At 38.1% G+C, this 24,486-nt stretch overlaps 1 protein-coding gene and 1 long non-coding RNA gene across 2 annotated transcripts in view; both read right to left on the bottom strand.

The window, feature by feature from the left end:
• LOC145491557 (uncharacterized) overlaps positions 1–24,486 on the bottom strand; it is a 214,403-nt gene that overhangs the window by 6,394 nt on the left and 183,523 nt on the right. The window lies entirely within an intron of this gene.
• On the bottom strand, positions 7,980–24,310 carry LOC145489297 (mutS protein homolog 4-like). Its single transcript, XM_081468255.1, has 33 exons — positions 24,283–24,310; positions 22,914–22,996; positions 20,593–20,797; positions 19,950–20,035; positions 19,498–19,560; positions 18,769–18,886; positions 18,262–18,328; positions 18,056–18,080; positions 17,616–17,712; positions 17,348–17,452; positions 17,217–17,255; positions 16,830–16,868; positions 16,641–16,657; positions 16,475–16,499; positions 15,959–16,149; positions 15,721–15,840; positions 15,341–15,353; positions 15,012–15,065; positions 14,473–14,657; positions 14,165–14,177; positions 13,998–14,043; positions 13,732–13,856; positions 13,348–13,442; positions 12,634–12,681; positions 12,378–12,545; positions 12,162–12,188; positions 12,019–12,064; positions 11,668–11,732; positions 11,179–11,249; positions 10,947–10,965; positions 9,667–9,751; positions 8,867–8,955; positions 7,980–8,590 (listed from the first exon to the last, which is right to left on the bottom strand). Exons 1-33 carry the CDS (start codon positions 24,308–24,310, stop codon positions 8,417–8,419), a joined length of 2,631 nt encoding a protein of 876 aa, XP_081324381.1. The 3' UTR covers positions 7,980–8,416.

Genomic DNA, 24,486 nt, shown 5'->3' with positions numbered 1-24,486 from the left:
ATTTACATGTTTTTTACAGTATTATGGCACCCTCCCTGTATTAAATTTACATGTTATTTACGGGTTTCCAGGTTGAATCACAAGAAATTTACAGGCTATTTACAGTATTTGCAGGAACAGTTTACATGTTATTTACATGATCTTCGCCCTTTGCTTTGAAACATTTACAGTATTTTCTTCATCATTTACATGTTTCACTTAAAATATTTACATGTTATTTACATGAAACCTCCAAAACATGTAAAAGGGGAAAAATCATGTAAATTATTCTTTACAGTCTTTTTGATTATTTACATGTTAATTACATGTTATTTACATACTCTGTAAATTTTCAACTTTTCCAGTGATAGCTGGAGTGTATTTGACTTATTGTTAGACCGGTTGCTGGATTGATTGGTCAAAGGTCAAAATAATGTTCTTCGGCGACAATTAAAAAATTGTTGTCCCCCATCGAGAACGGAAAAATTATCATTTATAATTTCACATGCTTAAGTAAAACGAAACCATGTGATTACATCGTGGCACTAGCGTAAGGCGAGGCGAGAAACTCATGTTAATGTAACTAAGCTATTTGCTAGCTTTTTTCTACAGAATATGAGAGAATAGCGCAGCTGATAGCCAAAAAATCCAAAATAAATAAATAAATAAATAAATAAATAAATAAATAAACACGTAAGGCTGCTTTGGTGACTGTTTCAGCACCACGTAAACAAACACAGTTGACCTTGCGGTACAATATTCTCATTTCCGATTGCCCATAATTCCCTCTGTTTGTCCCCCAAAGTTTGCCGGTAAACTATTGTGAAATGTTCTTGGGAGGTCTGCATATTCCTATGAGCATTTCAAAACAAAAGTTTATGCAAAATGTGGGGAGTGAATTTTGGACAATTGGAAAATAGAGAATGAATATATTTGCATGCTAATACTGCTAATACGCATGAACAATAGAAAGAAAAAATTCCGGTAAAATAGACTATTGTTTGAACTTTAATTTATGTGTATTGCGGAACATTCAGCTGTTCTGTCGAGGCAAAATATTCGACAGTTGCACATCAGTTCCGTTTGAAATAGTAGAAATAGTATCCTACCCCCGAAATTTCTTCTAAAATCTCCTCTAGCGGGTCACATCTTTGTCATGCACACTCTGTGAAGACCTGTGAACAATGTCTACCTGCTATAATCAAATCATATTGCGTTGGTCGTTCGGGACGTTAGGCAATTCATCCACCCTCGCGTATTCTTCTTGTTTCACGTTATTTGGCTCGGTGAGCGTGATCTTCCCTTTGTATTCGTCAAGTTTGTTTATTTGGGAAATCCTGTTCTTTAGCCTAAGACGACAGTCATTTATTTAAGACGAAGATCAAGATATTAGCCCATGAGAAGGGAATGGGGATCAATAAATATATCACCGTTGACTGCCTCGTATTGGTTGTTCCACGTCTTCTAGCAACGGATTGTTCTCAGTAAAATAATCATTGCTTAGACGCGATATCTCTCTTGACTTGGAAATAAGAAAAAAAAACAAAAAAAAAAACATTAGGTGTTCCCAGAGAGTGAAAGAGAATAGTACTATAAGCAGCCTCTTACGCAGACATTCTTCCGATCCTTTTCGCTCGTTACGTGCTGAGTCAAAAGAATGACTGCGTAGAAGGCTAACTGAGTGCTAAGTGCTGAGAATATTATTGACAATATATTTAAGTTGTGACATAAATTTCGTCGAAATCTAGTTCAAATAAACAGCTATAAAAAGTTCAAGTTGGTCGGGGTAAGTGCTTTAACCCCTAAAAGAAATTATTCTAGGACACTTAAGACCCTCGAGGGTCCTCAATTAAGACTTGTAGTGTTTGCAATAAATCCAGAAATATATACATTGAAAATTCCATCAAATTTGATAGATTTCATATCAGATAAATGGGATAGCGAATGGTCATGCGTGGGAGGCTATCAACTAGCCTACATCGCCTCTGGTGCGTCTCAAGAAGAAGTACAGGACTAAGAGATATTTTCGGGTTCAACAGCAAGTTGGGAGTTTGAAGCCAAACTAGGCTTTGGTAGATTGTGCTAGCATAATTTTTAGCATAATTTAGAAAAACGAGCATAATTTAAAGCTTTTATTTCAGTTTAGCACTGCTAGCATAATCCGAGCTTTTATGCCTTGAAAACAAAAAAAAACCCATCATAGTTCTAGAATAATTCAGTTTGTACTTTACTTCTGTATTGTTATTGGAAAATATCGAGGTCTGGAAGACTCTAGCTAGGTCACCCCGTACATATCTGAGAGGCTGAGACTCTCCTCAGGCCACCACGCTTATGGCTCGGCGGCTCGGCCCCTCAGGCCTTAGATCAAAGATGGCGTCGTCCTCGAGTACATCCACTGATTCCACATGCCATTAGGGACAGCGCGTCTCCCAACCCCAAAATGCATCGGGAACGAAAGAATATCGAGATCGAAATGTATTGTGGGCCAAAATATAATCAGACAGTGGGAGCCTGGTCTCTAACACTTGGAACGCCTGGTTAATTTCAGCTTCAAAATGCAGATAGCGACCACCAGCTAGCAGTCCACATTTTCTCGCAATATTTCTGAAAGGAAACACGAATTATCCCTCGAATGTCTCAGTCACAGAAATTTTTGCTCATCAGATCAGTTGTGCACCATGGTATTTATTATCTTGCAATTCATTGACCTATTTGTTACTAGTAAACGAACCTTAACTTGTGTTGTCTATGTAGAAATTATATGTAGTTTCTTTAATTTGCTTAACAAAAATCTTAACGGCTTGTAGTGTATTAAATGCAGTAATACAGAATTTCATACCGTAATCCCATTATAATTCCACACACATACCAACATTGAAAGCCTGAAAATATATAATGTAATATATAATAATATTTATCTGTTTTTTGTTTCTGTAATGTTTCAGATTTGTTGCTTAAAAACAGTATAAACTCTAGAACAATATGAAATAACTATATTACAATACTGAAATGACAGTACATGTCAGACATGTTCTCAGAGTCCAATTTTCCTGAGAATGTTACTCGAGCCATGTATGGCAAAAAAATATTAAATTAATAGTAAACTTGTTGCAAAATCAATATAGTTCGCACTGTGCCATTCACGACTTACATGTACATGTACATGCATATATCTGTGGGGGGCTCAAGTTGATAAAAATCCTACGGAAATGAGCTGATATGATCAAATATTTATGCAAAGCACGATGCCCAGTATTGTGATAGCTCACTGAAGTTAAATGTGTGAAACACAAGACTAGTTTCACCTCATGCCAATAATGATTTCACATGCTTATCCCTGTTCTATTTTGCGGAGCATCAAAAAACATGGTCTAATATTATTATTAATACCAGCTGCTGGAATAGTCTTGAATGACTGCTCTGTCCTTTTTTTGCTAATAACAGAATGATTTCAATTGAAAGAGAACTGGCATGTTCCATATGGGTTGTCCAGAAACAGTTAGAAGCAGCTTTTAAAATTTCACTAGTCTGACTTGTAATGATTTCATATATTTTCTAGTGCAAAAATTTGTCCTACACTAAATGCTCTAAATAATGATATCATCTTCTCTATTTAGCAGAGCATCACCAAACAATTTTGCCAAGGGACTTGTAGATGCAGGTTTTCATTATCCCTGGTGATCTTTTTCAGTAATAAAGTAAATAGTAATAAATAAAGTAAATTATGATGATGTTCATCACAATGAAGAAGCTAAAGACCTGTGGATAACATAAGCCAATATGGCAGTAGCCTGCTAGAAGGCTAGTGTCAGGTTGCACAGTTATCTCTAGCTGTTCAAATCGTCAAGAAAACATGTACAGCCTGCTACTGATCATATCACAAGGGCCATTTTCTAGATGAAAATCTAGGTCAAAAGGTTTCTAAAAGCACTCTTCTATCTTTGTACTACACTAACCACATGTCCTGCATTTTCATGGGGCAGTGCATTTTGTTCATGTTAGAAGGAGTATTCCTTTCCAACATTGTTGTCTTTCTTTTGTTAAAGGATTTTGTGTTTGCAAACATGTGTTGTAAATATCAGAGTAGTCCTGGAAATGGGTCATGAAAAAGGGTTTTACACATAATGCTCAAATTTGTTGTCATTATGCGAATGCTTGATGATCAAAAAATCTCACTATACATTGTGCTCAAAAGATGTCGACCAGTTTTTGTCACTGTTGTGCCCACGTAATTCTAGATTCTCTTGCCTCACTGTTATGCTCAAAATAATGCCAGCACAATGTGTAAAACCATATAATGACCACTAATGGGGGTGAGGGAAAGATGGAGTGGTCATCAGTGGAAGTTGTGGCACTTCCACAATAAACAAACTAAAAATTTGTTTCACACTGACAAGAACACAGCTTCGTCTCTGCTCATGGGCGACACAAAATATAACCAGTATTGGGTCCGGCGTTGCAAGAAAATTGATTCTTTGATCACTGGACCTGTTAACCATCGGAAAAGAGGGCTGTACAAGGCTGCCACAGCTGCGTTCACCAGAGTAATAACACCACATATATCAGTGCAACTGTATAGGGAATAGTTACTGCATCGCCAGTCACATTCATGACCCTGCCAATTAGTCACACTGGGAGAGTGGGCAAGCACCAAATGACTCTTTTGTACGTTTTAACTTGTGGAATGTGCCGTGCAAAATCATTGACGACGTCAATGATGTCTGGGGGAGGTTGCCAATGATTACCACCATTTTCAGGGCTGCCAATGAAAGTTTTGCCATTTCTTTGTCCCACATTCAGAGCAAAACCGAGCCTTTTTAATGGTCCAAGGTCAAACAACTTAGCTTTCCTCGTCATCTTGTTGTGGATATTAACAACGATGTTAGGGCATAGTAGCATGGTATCGTTTTACATGTCGTTAAGCTGTTTTAAAACCCACGTGACGTGATCAGTAGAGACCCAGCCTTGCGTTCCTGATGCAGCAAGATGGGCAAGCTCATCTGCAGTCAATCCTGTCAATTAGTAACAATATGATATACTTTTCATCTGGATTTATTAAATATTTTCTAAGGGAGTGGGGTAATAGACCTCAAAAACTAGAGTTGCAGTGGGCTGCTAGCAGATAAAGATGTATATAAGTTTATAAAGTTCTAAGCGTCACTGCTTTCTAATTCAACAAAACTGTGATACTGTATTGGAGATGGCATCCCCCAACCCTCCCCCCCCCCCCCAACCCCCTTTCCACCCTTGGACACCATGTCGCAAAAATTTTTAAGTGAAAAGTAACCTTTTAAATCCCTAATCGCATTTTTTCAGGTACAAAATGAGCATATCCCATTTTCTATTTTACATCATTTTACTTTTTCGGGCCCGTGCACGCATTTTCGTTTTGTTTATCTTTAAAATTACATAAACTTTATTGCATATTTTAGCCGGTTCCAGTACCGGTTCAGGATATACCTTGAAAAATGAGCCTGCACATCACGACATCACTCCACACGAAGTCATTTCTTAATTTTTCTTTAAAAAAAAAACTTACCATAACTTGGTAGCATATCGTCAGATCAGAAGGATTGTCCCAGATCATGGCTTTGAATTTGTCGATCGCCTCCGAGGAAATTTCTCGCCGAGTTTTGGGCTGGCGAAAAGCTTTCGAAAACCACCTCATCTCAGTATTGTAAGCACTGGGTTTGCCCTGTCGACGGCTCAACTTTGCAAGGATCATCCTATACGTAAATATTGAACAATGCTTGGAGCAATTTAAGTGGAAATTTTATCCAGGATTTACCTTTCCCGCTAAAAATGATAAAATTAACCAGGCGTACTCATGTTAGAGACCAGGTTCCCGCTGTCTTGTTATATTTTAGTCCATGATACATTTCGATCTCGATATTCTTTCGTTCCCAAAGCATTTTGGGGTTGGGAGACGCGCTGTCCCTAATGGCATGTACTGATTCCACTCCCAGCACTTCCAGCACTCCCAGTGCCGTACCGAGAGCTTCAATCTCTAGACTTTGCAGCCGCTGAACGAGTATTCTCTATTCTTAACTCATCGTTCAATGATTCACAAGAGCATGCTCTCGTGGACTATTTACAGGCTTGTGTAATGCTTCAGTACAATAACCGATAACAGAGAGATTAACAACATGCATAGTTGTCTTTATACTAAACTGAGGGCTTTGCCTGGATGGCGTCTAAAACAAGTATATACAGGTAACTTTCTGACCCGGATTCAGAACCCAGAAATGGTTGATTTGGATATCATTTGGCTTTTCGAGGTGCGCACATGCGTATTTGCCATGCTGAAGACTGTAAGACTGGAAGGTGGACTGTCTGAATGTTCATTAAAGTCAAAATTGATAGAGTTAAGCTACTGGCGATCTTTATTTTCCTTAAAATCCAAGTAGCATAACTTCGGTGACAGAGAGCATAATTTTCAGAAAGTAGCATAATTTTGGCATAATTTCTAAAAAATATGAGCACTGCTAAAAGCATAATAAGCTTTTTTTTCGAGCACAATCTACCAAAGCCTAAGCCAAACCCAAAGGCGATAGACGTGTATGGTATATCCCCTATTACGACTTGTTTATCTAAACGAGCCAAAAGAAGCAACAAAATTCCAACATTTTTCAACTGTTTGCAATCTGCAAAGAAAGAAAGTCCTTGTAGATGCATTCTTTTTCAGAGACCGAACCTCACTAATATATAATCTACCCGGAGTGCTGTGCAGATTCGATAGGGACATTTCAGGATTCATGGGCTCCAGGGCGATATCAAAGCCACGTTTTAACAAGACAAAATGACAGAAGACTCTACCCATGCCCAGAGTTTCTTCTGGTAAGACGACAATGACATATCTATTCAGCTAATAAAGAAAAGCTTGCCTCTGCATGAGAGGGATTTCCTCCATAAGGCTTTATAAGGAGCATCGAGCTATGGCTAAAAGGGAAGGCTTCAAACTTCATAAATTCACATATAACAATGAAGGAGTTGCAGAACAGATTCCAATGAAAGACAGAGCTGAGAACCGGGACAAGCAACAAATGGAGCATGCCAAGGGGTGTAATGTGCCTCATGTCCGACGACTTCAACGTTTTCAAAATCTATGTTATGATGACATTCGTGAACATGGAAACGATAGTGTTTGATTGCATAAAAGATCAATGAAACACCTAGAGAGACTGTTACATTTTGTGGCCAGTTTAATATGAAATAGTGTCTCAAATTTAGTCCTTTGATCTAAAATTAATTATAATAAACCAATCGCATAGACGAATAGTCAACAATCCACTATTACATTTCTAAGTATCAGTTTCACGGATGGATATGTAAAGGAAATGTACCTGGCTTAGGGTGAAGGACCGCATTACTTCAGCCATGTAGCGATCCGGCAACATAACAAATGGTTTCTTGGCTACTGCTGCCATTAAAATCTAGGTTTAAATGGAATTACATCTATAAGCAAATGCAGGCGAGAAGAGGAAGACCACTAACGCGACAGATCAATTATTCATCAGTATTTACCCGGTTCTCGCCTTTAAACTCAATACTTCAGTAGAAGAGTCAGCACAGTCGAGGTTGGCTGTTTTGCGAGGACACACTCCTCTTCTTTGCTTCCATGCACGTTTAACTGAACCGTCCTTTCATTTTGTGGTTCCTGAAGTATAATGGGACACTCTAGGTCCTTTGGTTAAATATAGATTATAACCAGAGTCGTGCATATATTCAGCTGAGCTATTTAAAAGATCTTACCGCGGCTGTTATCTCCAATTCTGTTAGAGCGTCATCATGATCGTTTGAGTGAAACGGAAAGCCTTAAAGGTTTACACGTGTGTGTTGGCGACCTTCTGTTGAAATCTTTCCATGAAATTTCGAATAGCTCGAATCATTCAACAGAAGTTACATTTCGAGTGGACGAGACCCTGCTATGATGCGCTTCGAATCCTTGTAACTCGTCATTTCAAATCAACGACAAACGGCCATAAAGCAATGGGGGTAACTGGGCCTTTAATGGCAACTCTAAGACCGCCATATATCATGATTGCTCATTAATTTACAATGTCATAAAGAAAGAACCTGGATTTGATAAACCATAATCAAATACTGACGTAAAGTCTGAAACATATTTATAAACAGTTAAATATAGTAATTGACGATGACTTGGAGAGAGGAATTGATTTTGGACCCAAGCCAAGGCCCACCGAGTGAGCTTAGCAATGACCCCCAGTTACGGCAAACATTTTCCGGCCTTCGTCTCCCCAGACTCGTTCTATAGGTACTAGTACATTTTGAATTTTAAAACTAATCATGTGAAGTCAGCATAAAGGGAGTCGCCTTGGATTGTATCATCGGAGACATATTTGGAGCTCTGTGTTAATATAACACTTTTGATCGGCTCTATTTTCATGAATTATATTATAACTCGGCCTTGGCATTTCTATTCTTCAACTTCAGGTGCAGACTCTCGTTCAAACTGGTTTTTAAGACCCAAGAGATAAGCACGCAGTCCAGCTTTGTCAAGGCGTGAGTTACGTCCAGCTTGGAGGAGCTTAGTTGCCAAACGGAACACTGCTATATGTTGGCGGCTTTCTGCTGATAACAGCTGACTAGTCTAGAGAGACATAAAAAATAACGTTAAGCTACTTACTGACAACGAAGAGCCATGTTGTTCCTGATCCGCGCATACCATTACAAGATAAACTCAACGAAACTATAGTAAGTAGTCTAAGTACTGTCAGGCGATGACATGAACTGAACTTGAATTGTCATGAATACCTCTATGATCCCCAAACAAAAAGATCACGTAATGAACTGTTCTCTCTCCAAACTGAGTACACCTCAAGTAAAAAATAAAACAAAGTCGCCATGCAAGAAAGTTTCCCTTTACCTCTTTCTGTCTTGTTAACTCGGTTGAAATTTCTCGAGCGTCCCTCACTATCGACTGTGGCAGCGTTGAGAATTCAGCGAGCTGAACACCTACAGTGTATCACAGTGGACGAAATGAATTTCATCCTCCAACAAGTAAATTTAAATTTTATCAATCCGTACGTATAGCCGATTATGCACCCTAAAAGTTATGGTTATCACAAGGTTTGTTGTTTCTTAGCTTTAAATTTAAGTACAGTCAGGTCACTTAGTGAGAAAGAGGAAGAAGTACAAGTCGTACAACGAGAAGGGGGAAAAATGGCGTTTCAGAACCTAGAGTGGAGTGTGAGGGAAAAAAATAACTGATCCTAGTGAGGTTGGGTAAAACGGTTTTTTCAATTGAAACTCCTACATTTAGACTAATAAAAATCACGCGCAAAGCACAAGTGTTGGTGTTGCACTTTACATTGAACACAGATATATAAGTCACTTGGTATCCGTTGTATCACGATGATACAATAGACGCTGCTCGAGTGGTTAGGACGCCGGAGTTGACTTCAAGCTGGAGTTACTCCACGGTAGACGGTTTACAAACCTACGGCTGCTGAGAAATTTCTCCTCCAGATTAGATCTAACCCAAGGCCAAGACTAATTTAACCCTCCCTTGAACAACCGGGCCGTGGTCTCCCTCCTGATCATGTTTAAGTTTTGTGTCTAATGCTTGAATGCTCCGGTTCATTAACACTTTTGCTAAATCCCTCATCTAGGGTAATTGGGTGAACTATTTTTTTTTTGTTTTCCCTTTTTGTGCACGATATTTACCATAATGTTTTTCTTCAGTTCTTCCTTTTGATAGCACATGAGTATAGGCGATCTTCTCACATGCAACTTCGTTACTGAACGTTTTCTGCCAAAGATGAAAAAAAAACAAAAAAAACAAAAAAGAACCAAAGCAAAACAACAAAAAAATAAAACCCTAGTTCCATAACTTTTAAGTATGTTTAAACGTTTTAATTCTTTTTGTAAATACTTGTTCAGTGTTGTCTACTAACCAACTTGTTACTTACCTTTCTGCTAACTAACTAATAACTAAACTTTCCAACTATTGGGCTGTGTTTTTGGGCAGGCCTCTCGTCACTTAGGTGCATTAATGGGTACCAGCAAATTTAATGCTAGGGGTTAACCCTACGAAAGACTTTTACCCAGGGGTACAGAGTTGTACTCCCTATCATTTAATGCTACAGACACCGAGAAAAACGATTAACTCCTGGGGTGTTGGATCCTTTGACCAGATACAGACGTTTTCCACCCGATCAAATAAAGCATACACTGACTCACTGTTTTATGTCTTGCTGGCTTCTCGCGAACCGTTATATTTGTATAGCTTACTATGGACTATTCATTCTGGCCATCTTTAGTAACAAATGATCAAGAGTTTGCTCGTTCTTTCTGTCGTAGCACAGTACAGTGGCTCAACATTCATCTCTTGCTTTTCGTGAAAATACGCTACATACAATGGGAGTTTCAATACGATTGAAAATTTCAAACAAGCTGCAAAAGCTCGTTGAAAATAAGCAGTTATCAAACCCATTTCGCTAACATCCAGTGTGAGATTTCAGAGGGCTTTGTGGCTCCTGTGAGATTTTAAAAAAATCCAGCCAGAAAACTTCATATATTAGTGGTAGGTATATGTTCCCCTCTCCGTTTCGCTAGCTTTGACGTGATCTGTAATTCTGGTTGCAGGGTTCGTACCCTTTTTCAGAAACAAATTTCCAGGACTTTTCCAGGACTTTTCCAGGACTTTTCCAGGACTCAGATTGATTTTTCCAGGTCTCTAAAATTCACAGTAACCCTCTCACTCCCAAGATCTCAATTTTAATTCTCCTCGCTGTCTGCCATACATTTCACATTTTTTACTTAAGTTTAACAGATTTCTAGCACTTTCCAGGACCAGTAGCCCTTTTGCAGGACTTTCCAGTCCTGGAAAATGCCACAGTAAAATTCCAGGACTTTCCAGGTTTTCCAGGACCTGTACGAACCCTGTGGTTGGCCAAAATTAAATGCAAAACGTATCGTTGCTCATGAGATGGAGAAACACTTACCTGAATCTTCATATGCAGACTGCAAATGAAACAAAGCATTTTGGTAAATACAATTAGAAAATACTACTAGTAATCAGTCAGTCAATCAATCAATCAATCAATCAATCAATCAATCAATCAATCAATCAATCAGACAATCAGTCAATCAGTCATTCAGTCGGTCGGTCTGTCAGTTAGAAAGTCAGTCAGTCAGTCTGTCAGTCAATCAGTCAAGCTACATATCTTAACTCACTTTTCAACATTTGGGTACAAGGTATCAATTGTAGTCAACTCAAGGAAGTGGGTTGCAAGGAATGTAAATGTCTAAGGAAGAAAATAAAAATATATAGGGTAAGGTAAAGAAAATGCCTCACTATTTTAAAGCACAGTCTTGTCTTATATCGAAATGTAGGATATAATGTAGTTAATTCTAATAACTCAAAAGTTAATTTTTTTCTGGATACGTGAATTTTACACTCTAGGGACTTTATTTTGAGATCCATTTATGAGCTATAGGTCAACGCTAAGACGATTAATCAGTCTATACGAACCCTGGTACTTGACCATGCTAGACTTAACCATGATGTTAGCATCAAATGCATGTATTCTTCCAGTTTTGAAACCTACAGTGATTATTTACGAACAATTTAAAGATATTTCTGTGGTTCTCTAAGATGAATAAATTCCAGGCTACCTGTCTACGAGGCTATCTCTGTCAAATGGCCCCCTAGTCGAGCCCTACCTTCTTTTTTAGAAGATCCTCAGCAATGGCAAAACAAATTCCTACTCCTTCCTCGCTACTGGTTCCTGGACAACAAAATTCAAACGAGGACCATGAATATCGTTAGGTAATCTAAGACAATTTTGTTCTTTGTTTTGTCTAGTGTGTCAGTATAATGTATCGATGTACAGTAAGGGTCAATATGAATAAGGCAAATAGTGGTTGTTGTTGTGCCGGTGGGTGTGCTGTTACCGTGCAAGGTCTGGAAACGATATCTATCAAATCGTTTATGATGGCTTCTAGATGCAGGTTTATGATATTTTTAGAAATGGCAAGTGCATTGAAACGCAGAAGCATTTATGAAGCATTTACCTCTCCCTAGCTCGTCAATGATGATTAAGGATTTGTCACTTGCGTTCTACGAACAAAAATAAACAAAACTTGTTTGTCAAGTTAGAGGCGAAGGACGGAATAAAAATGCGAAAACGAGTTTAAACTGAACAAATCAAACGTACCTGAATAATGTAATGTATTTCTCTCATCTACAAACAAAACATCCCTACGGTTATCTTTTCTGTCCAGTTAAATATTATATTATCATTTTAACATCAGAAAAAAAAATCTAGAAGCTATTTTGCGTGTTGCATTCCTGAAGTTTTTTAACGGGAAGAACTCAAAGAGAACTGAGCAAAAAGAGCTTCTCGGCAGTTAGTATGAGATAACGAACTTACCTCAAGCGTAAAAGTAGAGGAATTGGTTTCGATGTCGTCGTCGCTTCCGATTCTTGAAAGTATCTGATCTGCAGCTCTGAATGAAGCGTATTCCGCTGGTACATAACACCCGACCTGCGCCATAATCTGAAGCAACGCTATTTGTTTCAAGTATGTGGATTTGCCACTCTACAAGCAAATGAAACATCCCGGTAAAAGTATGCAAGGAAGTTTGAGGATAAAGCTAAACGTTCAATCAATTTCTACATGTACTTACCATGTTGGGACCTGTTATGAGTAGGAGATTTGATCCATCAGTTGCATACTGAAAGTTAAAAAAATATTTCTGACTTTATAGAATACTTAAATACCAGAGAAAGCACTAACAACTAAAAAACTTAAAGCCTTCCTTGGGGGAATTGATTTTTGCACATTAATTGCCAGCCAGACTGATGGAACTGGATTGGATCGCCGGACATGTGCTCAGAATGGAGAGGAACGATGATTGCATGATGGCGATGAATCTAATGTCAAAAACAACTGCAGCCGGTCGCGCCTAAAGGAAAAAGGAAAGTGGGACGAAGGAATACCACGTGGAGAGGTACAGTGTAAAAGGAACGCAGATAAGAGGGGTGGGGCAGCTGGGCCGAAGCCAGGGAAAGGAGGGCGAGAGTTGCAGCCTCATGCGCCTCATGACGCGGAGAAAACTAACTATATAATTACCAACCATGTCTTACCGTTCCTCAGTTTGGAAATAAATGACGCCCCTGTTCTCTCAATTAAAATCCTTGACCATTTCTCGAGAAAAAAAAAAACGCTGTATGTTCCTTTTGGTGGGTATCGGGCCTACATTACAGTCGGAACTTGGAAGAAATTAGAATTTTTTTTTCCTGAATCATTCGTTCGTTATGCCGAAATTTCTCAACTGCACGTTCTATGCACTACAGGTTTTTTTCCTAAATTTGTTTTTAAATTTTACTGCAATACCAACCGTGTTGTTTGGCGTTGGTGGCTCCGGAAGAATTTTATCCAGGATGGGATGACGTCCGTTTTTAATCGCAAAGGTGTCAGTGAATTCTGGTCGCACTGATGAAGAATGAAATAAATATGCAGTTGGGGAGAAGTGATAACACATCACTCAACGAATAACAAAAAAATATATAATAAAACAGATAACACTGGATCGCGTCCACATGTGGCGACTCTACGAAACGAAAATTAAATTGAAAATGAACAGTACCCCAGAGACTGAACTAAGAACTGACTCTTCAATACTGATCAAAGACTATCACTACATGTTTGTTAATTTGTAAAGCATTAGGAAGCACATTGGAAAGACCCGTGCAAAATACTTGTATTTTGCTTATGAATTCACCATAGTCGGACAAAGTACACAGGTGGGCAAAGGAAACCAGCATGTCCAACACACTGACAAGTTCAGCAAGTTTGTATAGGCATCCCATGTGTTCGCGGATTTCACTCAAAAGTTCAGATACCACCCTGCAAGTGTTTCAAAAATAAAAAAGCTTTTAGCAAGGTGACAGCATATTTACTATTGATGTAGATCGTCTATTTTTCCCCTATATTCCAAGGGAGCTTGAGGTCGCTAGTTTGAAACGAAATATTTTATGTTTAACTTACACGTTTGTCATGAGGTAGATTTCGTTCAAAGACTCCTTTATCCTATCTGAAAAAAGGAAAAGCAAAGGAAATTGAGACTCGCTTTAAGCAATTTATCCCTCAGAGTGATTGGTAATAAGGGAACAAACACACTATCTCTTATTTGTTCATTCACTAGTTCTACTTACCGTTAAGCTTTATCTAAAGGCATTGATGAAGGGAAAGGTAAAGAAAGAAATGCAAAAGTTTTATTAGAAACAGAACCCAAAAATAGTGCAATTGTTTTATGAAATTTTCAATTACTGCAGAAGAAAAAAAGATTTCTCTAGTTCATATCAATTATAATTTAACACATTTCAATTTCTCACTGGCCAGAGAGGTTTTAATATCAACAGCAAAGCAAAGCAGGAATAAAATAAACCCAAACAAAGACACTACAAGCTCGCTACCAAGGTAACTGCTTTCGATTCAAGAACAATATAATACATTTACTGACCAGATCAACCGTGGTGAAGCAGACCGCACTTCTGACCTTAACAGCCTTTAGGAATTCACTAGGCAGCGTTTTGAGGTCAATATGCTGATCCCGGTTTAGCGTGAGTTGTACAAAGAATCCTTTAGTACCGTTAAAACCAGTTTTGAGGGGTAGTTTGTGCTTCTCCCCGAGCTGTTTGATCATTTCTGAAATTGCGACGAGCGAAATGCCATAATTATAAACGGAAGAATGTATTTGTAAGTTTATATGTTCGTAGTTAATTTACAATGCCTCATCAAATGTCAGAAGAGAAAATATATTCAAATGGAAATTACACTTCTCTTAGTTGCGTACGATGAAGCAACATGATTGCAATTTTAATTAGCATTGGAAACATGCGGTTTGTGAATCGGTCGGTATTCAGAATACTTACACTACACATGTGCACAGGCAGATACAAAACTACTAAATAAATGTCTTCTAAAGTTAACATTATAAAGAAACCTCCAGCTTGGAAACAGACTTACTTTAAAGGTAGCGGAGTATCACATTCTACTCACCAGTAATGTCATCCACAATCTCAGTATACGTCCTTCGCGCCACGTCAAGAAGGCCTGAAAATATTACTTATGTATTAATATTGGGGAAGCTTTCAATGTAAAACCATGGCTTACTTATCAAGAGAAAATTTGACCGACCATATCAAGTCAGTATTTACTGAAAAGAAGAATTAGCGCCACACACGAGGGTACAAATATTAATAAGCGCTGCCCTTGAATTGAATGTGTGCCGCACCCTTAAACAACAAGCGGTGCTTATTAAAGAGGCTTACGCCCCTATGTTCATCTACCTGAGACCGAGAAGGAAAAAAAAGAGAGCATGGTCTTACCATTTATGTGAGGCTTTCATCCAGTTTTCATGGTTTAAAAGATGATTGGAAGTAAAAATAGAGGTCACAATTAGTATTGATAAGTGCATGAGCTTGAACTTGCCAAGTAGTTACATCAAACACTTTTATCATGAGCCTCTGGCTCGGGGGACTGGGAGACCACCCCCTGTGTAATCTGACATGAAATAAATTATCTTATCTTATCTTATCTAACGAGAGATGCACGATGGTTGCGTAAAAAATTGTAACTGTTTACCTTGTGTTACAAGCCTACTACTGTCTTTCACCCCATCATGTGGCACGGATTCGTTTTGTACAAAACAAACGAAAGCTGAACTATCAAGTTAAAAAACTGAAACAGTTCGGTATAGCTCTTGTACCTTGACAGCGAAGCATTTCTGAGTCCTCATGTTGAGCGTTCCTTTCTGATACCGAGTATCATCATGTATAACAGTCTGAATCCTCTCCATAATGGTTGCAAATCTGCTGTCATTAAGAGACTGCGAGATATAAAATAAACTGATGTAAAATACAAGCCTATTTTTGCACTACGATCTAAAATACAAAGCGGAGAATTCCATGGCTTTTTTAAACCAGTGGAAGTTAATCTTCAAGTACCTCGTAATAGGCTTTGAAAAGTTCGGCCTCTGCGTCCTTGAGGGCCAATCTGAGAGGCTCGACAAGCTCCAGAGTATGCTTCAGATAGATAACAGTAGTGATCTTGGACTCCGCAGTTTTTACTGTTTCTTGTTTAGGAAGTTGAACGCACATTGAGGTTAAGTGGTCAATATCCAAGAACCGACCTACCACTGCCAAATTAGAAAAGACACCTTCAGTTAAATTAATTTGAACGATGGGATGCCAAGTAAAATACAGGAGCAAAACAAAAACAAATAATTAAGCAAGTGAAAATTAATAATACAGCTCCGTTAATTGGGAAAATAAACTGAGACACAACATATAGATGCAAGTAAAGCCTGGAGAATAAATAGTCAAGGGATTACTGGTCGGTCTGTTACTCTGGGTTGATATTTAGGGTTATTTTGTCGCTGCACAAAGCTTTGAAACATGCATGTAATCCACCGTTTGTTCCTGACTGACGCTTTAGCGGGCAAAACCAGATACATCACTTACCGGACTGTAATCCGTAGAAGAGCTCCTAGATAACAAAACGACGTTAAAAAGTGTTAATAGTAATCTTGGACTGTAACAGTGCATGTCGTAGGCACAGTAAATGAGAAGATCAGCAAAAACGCATAACGGTTGTTACCACTGCAACTAAAACATGGAAATTTCGTACCTCTTTGTCTGTCAATTCTGTAAGGCAGAATGAAACTTTTCTTAGTAATGATTTCAAAACAACAAATACACAGAACTACACATTAAGTCATTACGTCGCAATCAAAGTAAAAGCCTGCATATTTTCAGTTCATTTTTTTTTTTACCAGTATAATGTATTTAATGCCTCTTTTTCTACAATGACACATACCTGCCACACAGTCCAAACGAACATTTGTAGTCTCTGCATCTGCAAGAATAATGAAATTAAGCATCACCTGTGAGGGGGCCACTGATGCCTTCTCAACCAAGCTTTCCTGGTTGATGCCTTCATCCTGATCAGAGAACAGCATGCATGCTAACCGGTCATCTTGATCAGCTCCTTCTAATACCATGCACATGCTAGCACTCCCTCTCCAGAGAAATACGTTTTACTTCTCTTGGATTCATATTCTCTCTTGGACTACTGACAGATAAGAGTGTTTCAAGAAATACGACAACAGAAGCAGTCACATTTTCAAATAAAGCTATCGAAAGTTGGGTTCATCATGATTGAATGTTCTTGGAAATGCACTGAGGCTGAAATTAACATACTTACCACATGGAGGCTGAAGAACATTGGACCTCATCAGACGGGCTGTCGAAACAAAGCAATTCTTGCAATCAAGATAAGGCGCATTAAAAAGAACTAAAGAAGCACCAATTTCAGTGACAGTGAGTTACCAGTACCTCCACCAGCTGTCTTAGTGTGATTCAGAACTCCGTAAAAACAGTGACCGCTTTCAGGATCCCTGGCATTCTGAATTAGCTCCAAGTTCTTAATAGTAGAGGCATCTGTACAAAGGAGGCACACAACTCATTTAAGAATAGTAACTGCAACATCAAAGTTTTGCCATGTGCAGTTTTGTTAGAGAACACTGAGCGAGGAATTTTTTGACTTTAGGCTCACAAGTTGCAGCTCCCTGAATAAATTACGCAGCAGGCAAAGGTAACTTACCTACAATTGTAGTCTTTTCGCTTCCTTTGAAAACGACTTTGACGGAACCAGGAGCATAAACTATGTTTTGTATAAACTCCACATATTTAAGCAAGGCCTGTAAAAGTCAATAACGTTACCTCTTATCTTATGATCAAAGAAACTGTTTTGCAGACTTAATGTTGAATGTAAAACTTACATCTATATGCTATCGTTTTGTTCACTGTACTGATGCTACTCATTACAATCTTGTGCGTTCAGTTAGTTGATCACCAATAAGACTGTTATGAGAGCTATTAATCAGCTTCTTCAGCTTTGAGTTTTCTCTTAGTTGACATAGTCTATATACATCGTGTAACGCATCCTTTTGCTAAAAAGAAAATATTAAGTTGAATAAATGACGTCGACCGCTCTAACAATTAGAGTAAAACAGACTTGTAAAAACAAAATCGACAACTTACAGCAGCCGTTGCCAGACAGTAATATCTGAAATAGAAAAAAAGGGGTCATAGCTTGGCGTGTGACGTATGCATCTTCGATAAAGGTTGTGACTTTCAAGACTCGTTCGAAGGTTGGTGGATTAAGTTTTAACCTAAAATTTCAAAGAAATGGTCCTAGGAAACTTAATGTGCTCGTGTATTAGAAGTTATCTTCCAGATTAACTTACTTTGAAGCCACCTCCATTTCTACAGTGTTGTACTCAGGAACACACAGCTGTTTGACGTACTCTATGCCTGGAACGAGATCGTCAGTTAGCACATTGATGAATGAAAGGCAAACAATGAAGCATAACTAAAAGCCTTAAGAAACAGATTGACCTGGTTGCGTTTTCCATTATTCATTTTACAGAAAAGGTATAATTATAGGGCTTGTTTCGCACAACAACAAGAACATGAAGTAAAAACATATAGCCAGTGGTGAACGCGGGTATCCAGGTATTGACGAATTAGTTTCCGTCTTACATCTGATTTGCCAAATCGACATCATCGCTTATACATGACTAGCTGTTTTCAACCAATTCAGCTAAGCAAGCAAGTTCGCTAGTTAAAGAGAATTTATTACACTACGGTGTTACATGCAAACACCAGAATACGACGCTCATTTTTTTAAACTGATCAAATAGACTTTTTGAATTAGGAATGAATTTAGAAATGCCAAAGAAATTGAGTGCTACCTTTAGCTTCGTTGAAATATTTTCTTTGGACAGATGACAAGTTTGCGTAGGGGAGCTGGTCGCTAAGGAACTTGAACAGTGTGGAGGGGTTTTCACACGCTGTATTAGGCATGATAATCTGGTGAACAAGAAAATAACCCAGCAAATTAACTTAAAACAAGCAAACAAACAAACATACAAACAAACAAACAAGCAACAACAATAAAAACGAAACAGTTACACGAGGTGAAATCAGGAAGCAAAACAAGACAGCGTAATGCACGCATACTAATACACAAGGTCGACTTATTCATTATTTCATCATTAAACATGTTCAGATGTCTGCTATTTTTATGGGATATCTTTGTCGATTACAACTGAGGGCTCGAATATAGTTTGCCCAATCACGGACGATTTGAAAATTTATCTCTAGTCTGATATGCTTGGAACAAGCTTCTTTCAAAATGTGTAGAAACTAACAAACGGTATCACAGTAACAAATAATTCAAATCAGTCGCTTTTTCCATGTTTTGCCTTTACGTTTCCAAGTCACTAGTAAAAACGTTGTGAAAGAAAGAGTAAACTTAAGCTGAAATATGTTATCAAATATCTAATTCATTTTAAAATCTTGCCGGATAACTTGCGATGTACATTTAAAAGTTCATTTTGCAATTAACTGGCTCCATTACGTCAATTGTAAGACGTATGTGTATAGTGATACTATGCATGAATAAAAAAGGTAATACATACTTCCAAAGGTTCCAAAATCTGCAATCTTGTAAGAACTTTGACGTAAGTCTGGTTATCTGAAAACTTCAAATTGTACAATAAATGGTTTAAGAGAAGAGCTGTCACTCCTGATCCGCTTATTGTAGTCATCTAATCTCTAAACCTCCGGCAAATTAATTGTTATTAAATAATAGCTTACAAATTATCTAATATCGAGTGACGAACAATTACTTGATCATGTTTCCGTACTAAGTTAAGGCGAGTCTGAATGTGTAGATAAAGAATATTGCAACGAATTCGAATGAATTGAACTTTGAACTGAGATCCGCACTCACCTTCGAGGTGAAGCAACAAGCTAGGAACTGGGCTTTCTTAACTTTTAGCTACAAAATAAACATTAATTTAACCAAGAAAATTAACTGATGACCCAGTTAATTAATGACTGATGGTGTTCAATGCTTTTAATTACTTACCTGTGATAGAATTAGTTCTGGTTTCTTCAGATCGATGCTGGCCATGCCAATCTCTCCTTTTGCAAGACCACGCCCTTCAACGATTGCTTGGATAGAAGATTAAATTGGTTTACAGGTTTAACAAGAACAAACCTAAAAATAGTTTACACCTTTAAAAATTCAGTAGTCTTAAAAAATACATCTTAGAGAAAAGAAACACACCATGTTAAGTATATTTAATATATGCGTGTTCTATTTGATACAACAAAAAGCTACGGCACAAGAGGAGCCTAGCTTGGCCATTCTCATGATCAGTTGTCAGTCAGTCATCAAAACTGACAAAATTACATCCGGCGTATTTTCTACGTCAGGTACAGGTGACATTTTGTTAAAACATTAGAAAGTTATATATTTTGTTAATGTTCAGTTTTCAAGGACACTTTACTAAACAAAGTGCAATGACTAAAAGACAATTTTGCGTTCGAGAGAACTCTGGAAAGGGCCCTTACAAAGAATAAATGTCTTCTTTTATAAGTCCTGATAAATTTGCTGTGATAAAGTTATTATTCAATGATTATGAATTGACTAAACAAGCTCTTCAAAACTTTGGGTAAAAAAAGAAGCAAATAACAAAGCTTGCTTTAGACATGTTCTTATAGCTTACCAACCACGACAGAAGAGGGTGCCATTCCTGGGGTGACGCTTGAAATGTGTGGAGTACGACGTGAACTTGGGGTCTTGCGGGAGGTACTGTTTGAGGTAACAAGACTAGGCCCTGGAGCTGGGGTCCTAAGAAAACCACCTGGTGTCTGTGCTCTGCTGGAGCTGTTAAAATGGGAGGAACACACAGACTGACAATGCCAAACTGACTACTCATCATTTTGAAAAGCAAACCGTCTGAGATTCAAGTGCGTGCAAGATATTGTGTTATCCAAAGGATTAAAAGCACGTCTTTTTCTATGCGATGGTAAGGAAAATTTGCCAAAAGCAGAATTTCATTTACCCGTAGGGGCCAAACCACCCCCCAAATGTTTCATCAGTTCTTGGGTATTTCACATTATTTCGCATTACTTAAAAAGTATTGACTCTTTCTGCACCAAACTTGGCAGATGAGCAGGAGACCTATTGCCAATTACATTTACGGGAGAAATGTCAGTAAATGTCAAAGTTGTGACGTCACAGTGATGACGTCATGTTTTTTGCCACTTTTCAAGTTTTTAACATGCATATTTTTTACAATGTGTTCGAAAAAGCACATCAAGGGGAGTTGAAACCTGAAAACATTTTGTCCATATCACAAAAATTAAATGAAATATGGCATTTTTAAATATGAAAAATAACTCTGCAAAATATGGGGTCCCCCCCTTGAGAAAAATCCCCAAATTGGAGCCGTAATTTTGTTCCAGCAAATGCAGCTATGTTGCACATGTGATGTGCCAGATGACTAAAGCAAAAATAAAGAAGAAAATCGGGATAAAAAGTTATCCCTCTAGTGTTATTGCGTTAAAATTAGTTTTGTTACGTCATAACCTGTGACGTCACCAGTTTTTTACTGTTAATACCACCCTAACAAAGCCGAAAATCAAATTTCTAAAACCATACGATTTTGTACAACATCAAGCTTTCTAGTTTTCTAGATTATTAGCCTTCCTAGAATAAAACTGAAAAAAATAAACCAGAGAGACTGACTTAAGAAGGACAGTATGGTTAAGCAAATTCCGGGGGACAACAAAAAAATATTTAACTTACCATATCTCGAAAAATAATCATCATAGCAAAAAACGGTTTCCGGCATTTTACTCCTCAAGTCAAGGCCTTTCCAATGACATAATCTTTTTATCAGATTTTACAAAAAAATTATAGCACGTTTTGGTGACGTCATCAATTATGACGTCATAATCTGACGTCGTAATTTTGTCACAACTTTCAAATTAAAATAAACTGGAGAACAAAGAAAGCTCACCTGCCAAACTTGGTTCAGAAATATATAAACCAAGCAAATATAGCCTTCATGAAACATTAGTGGGTGGTTTGGCCCCTACGTGTAAGTAAAATATTTTCCTAAAAGTATCATAATTTAAATCTGTCAGTTTAACAAATTAACGTCATTTTTTTTTATGCGCCTGTCCTCTATTGATGATAAATTGCGTCATAACATTGTCAAAGTTTACTGCGGAAGCACTCGCCTGCGGCTCGTGGCTCCACAGCCACTTTGACAATGTTATGCGTCTGTCCTCTTATTGATGATAAATTGCTTCATAACATTGTCAAAGTGGCTGTGGAACCACGAGCCGCGGGCGAATGGTTCCGCAGTAAAAACTGACAATGTTATGACGCAATTTATCATCAATAAGAGGACAGGCGCATAAAAAACTGACGTCAATTTGTTTTTTACAATGACAGGACCCCAAAATGGTCAAATGTCGGGAATAAATTGGGGGGGGGGGGGGTGGGGTGGGGGAGGGAAGACGCTGTAGACTTGTCGTAAACAAAGATAAGTGAATTTTATTTAAAATGACGCGTATATTGTCAATAGCTTTTCTCGCTTTTTGATTGGCTGCTTAAAAAAATCCATAAAATCTCATTGATTAAAAAGTTGACAGTTTGACAGCTCAAAGTTTAAAATTTTATCCGTCTGTACTCTTATTGATGATACAAATGAGCCAATCAGCGCGCGAGAAATTAGACAGTTATTGTAAAAAAATTTTTTGAACCAAAGTTCTCGGAAGCTTTTAAACTTTGAAACCAAGCAGTAGCGTTCGATGTTTTGAATTTTACAAATAGAATCGAGATAGTTTAAGCCCGAGAAATTATTCTTGTAAGGGGCGTTATTTCAGCTCCTTAATCTCATCTTTATAGCTAAGAAGATGAGTCTTGTAGCTTGATAAACCATGAAAAGTAACAAATTTAAACAGACCTAGAGTTATTGTTTGCGGAAAGAGTCCTTGTGGAAGTGCTTGGTCCAGGTAGTTGGAAACCAGTTACAGAGCCTCCACTGAGGAATGAGCTGGTCGATGCTGATCCTTGTACTCCAACTGTGCCTGAAGTGGATGTGTCCAGCTCAAAGCCTGTGCGCCGAAAAGTAGAACAAAGTTTAACAATATGAAGTGGAGTTCAGGGGCAAGACCACTGGATGAGTAAGCCGATTGTCGTCCAAAAAACTTTTTCCTTTAAAATTTTCTCAATAGCAAAGTCCGACCATTAAATCTTTGTGAGTCTAGAGTGACGTGGTAAACAGCTTTTAAATTAACTTACCTTAAAACCAGAAGTAATTCCACAGTACGTCGTAACATTTGGAAAATTTAAAACCAAACATACTTTCAAAAATGGTTTCCGAAAAGTCTACGTTCCCTCTGAAAGTTTGCTCGCAAACAAAACCATTGGTTTGTTCACAAGTGAGTAGGAAATTCCATGGGCTAAAAATCTGAAATTTAAGACCAGTAAAACAATTGTCTCTGGAATACAAGACATTTCGAGAAAATATAAAACTGCAGTCGATAAAGGAAAGTACCACAAAAGTTGTTGACAAAATAACTTGAAAGTTTCTTACACAAACAACATGAACTTGGGAAATTCAAAAGGTTTAACCTTCTTTACAGCTTCTCAAAATAAAAAGATCGTTAGTATAACAAAGCTAAGGGCCTGATTACATGGCGAATTTCAGCCCGGACTGAAATTTCAGCACGGCTAGGAGGGCTGAAATTTTGTTGCGATTACATAAAGAATTTCAGCCCGGGCTGAAATATTAGCCTCGGCGCGAAATATGAAATTGTGTGCAAAAAGTCTCCAGAGAATCAAAATGGCGCCGAGAACACGAATCATGAAAATAGGCGCATTGCTTCTCTCGTAGTTTGACCTTTTGTTGGCGCTCAATTTTTAACTTTTTAGGATAGTAACACCCTACAATGATGATGGAACTGAAACGAAACCTGTCTCTCAGCCAGAAAGACGTACTTGCATAGAAAGAAAATATGTCCTCAAGTTTGCCGAGTTCATGGTTTCCCTGACAGCCTCGTTCTGTTTAACCTTGTCTCGATATTCTTATATTCCATCTAAGCTTTGAAATTGGAGAGATTCTCTATTTTATCGCCTTTATTCCACTGAGATCGCTTCTACTTCGTAGCGGCAGCCATCTTATTTCCTGCATTTCAGCCCGGGCTGAAATTCCGTTTCGATTACATGGGATTTTTTCAGACTTTTCAGCCCGTTTGCCCGGGCTGAATCCTTCTTCATGTAATCGCCAATTTGATTTCATGAGAATTTGTTTCAGAAACCGGGCTGAAATTCGCCATGTAATCAGGCCTAAACTCCACTTCAACGAAATTTAACCGTGGTAAGTAAACTCAACACTTACTGTATTTTGCTTGTCTCATAGCTGACATCTCTTTTCGAACCTGAAACCGAAAAACCCCACAAGCAAACCGAAATGGAGCGTTGACTTTTAGAAGTTTGATCACTCTTTTCCTTCGGAGATAAGCCTCTCGTGAAGTCAGTGTTGCGTTTCTGTTATGCAGTTTTTAAATCGTGTTTCTTTTTCACGAACTGAGTGTTGTTATCG

Source organism: Orbicella franksi, chromosome 6, assembly GCF_964199315.1.
Source record: "Orbicella franksi chromosome 6, jaOrbFran1.1, whole genome shotgun sequence".
NCBI classification, from domain to species: domain Eukaryota; kingdom Metazoa; phylum Cnidaria; class Anthozoa; order Scleractinia; family Merulinidae; genus Orbicella; species Orbicella franksi.
Note: the sequence above shows the minus strand (reverse complement) of the source record. Positions and strands in the feature narration are given on the sequence as shown.

What these genes read in the sequence shown, in the direction of transcription:
- LOC145489297 (XM_081468255.1), bottom strand. Translation starts at nt 24,310, where the DNA reads ATGTCAGCTATGAGACAAGCAAAATACA. An exon ending in ACTGTCTGGCAACGGCTGCT is followed by an intron (nt 17,713 to 18,055) that starts GTAAGTTGTCGA and finishes TGACTTTTACAG; the next exon opens with GCCTTGCTTAAATATGTGGA. An exon ending in CGAAAAGACTACAATTGTAG is followed by an intron (nt 17,453 to 17,615) that starts GTAAGTTACCTT and finishes TCCTTTGTACAG; the next exon opens with ATGCCTCTACTATTAAGAAC.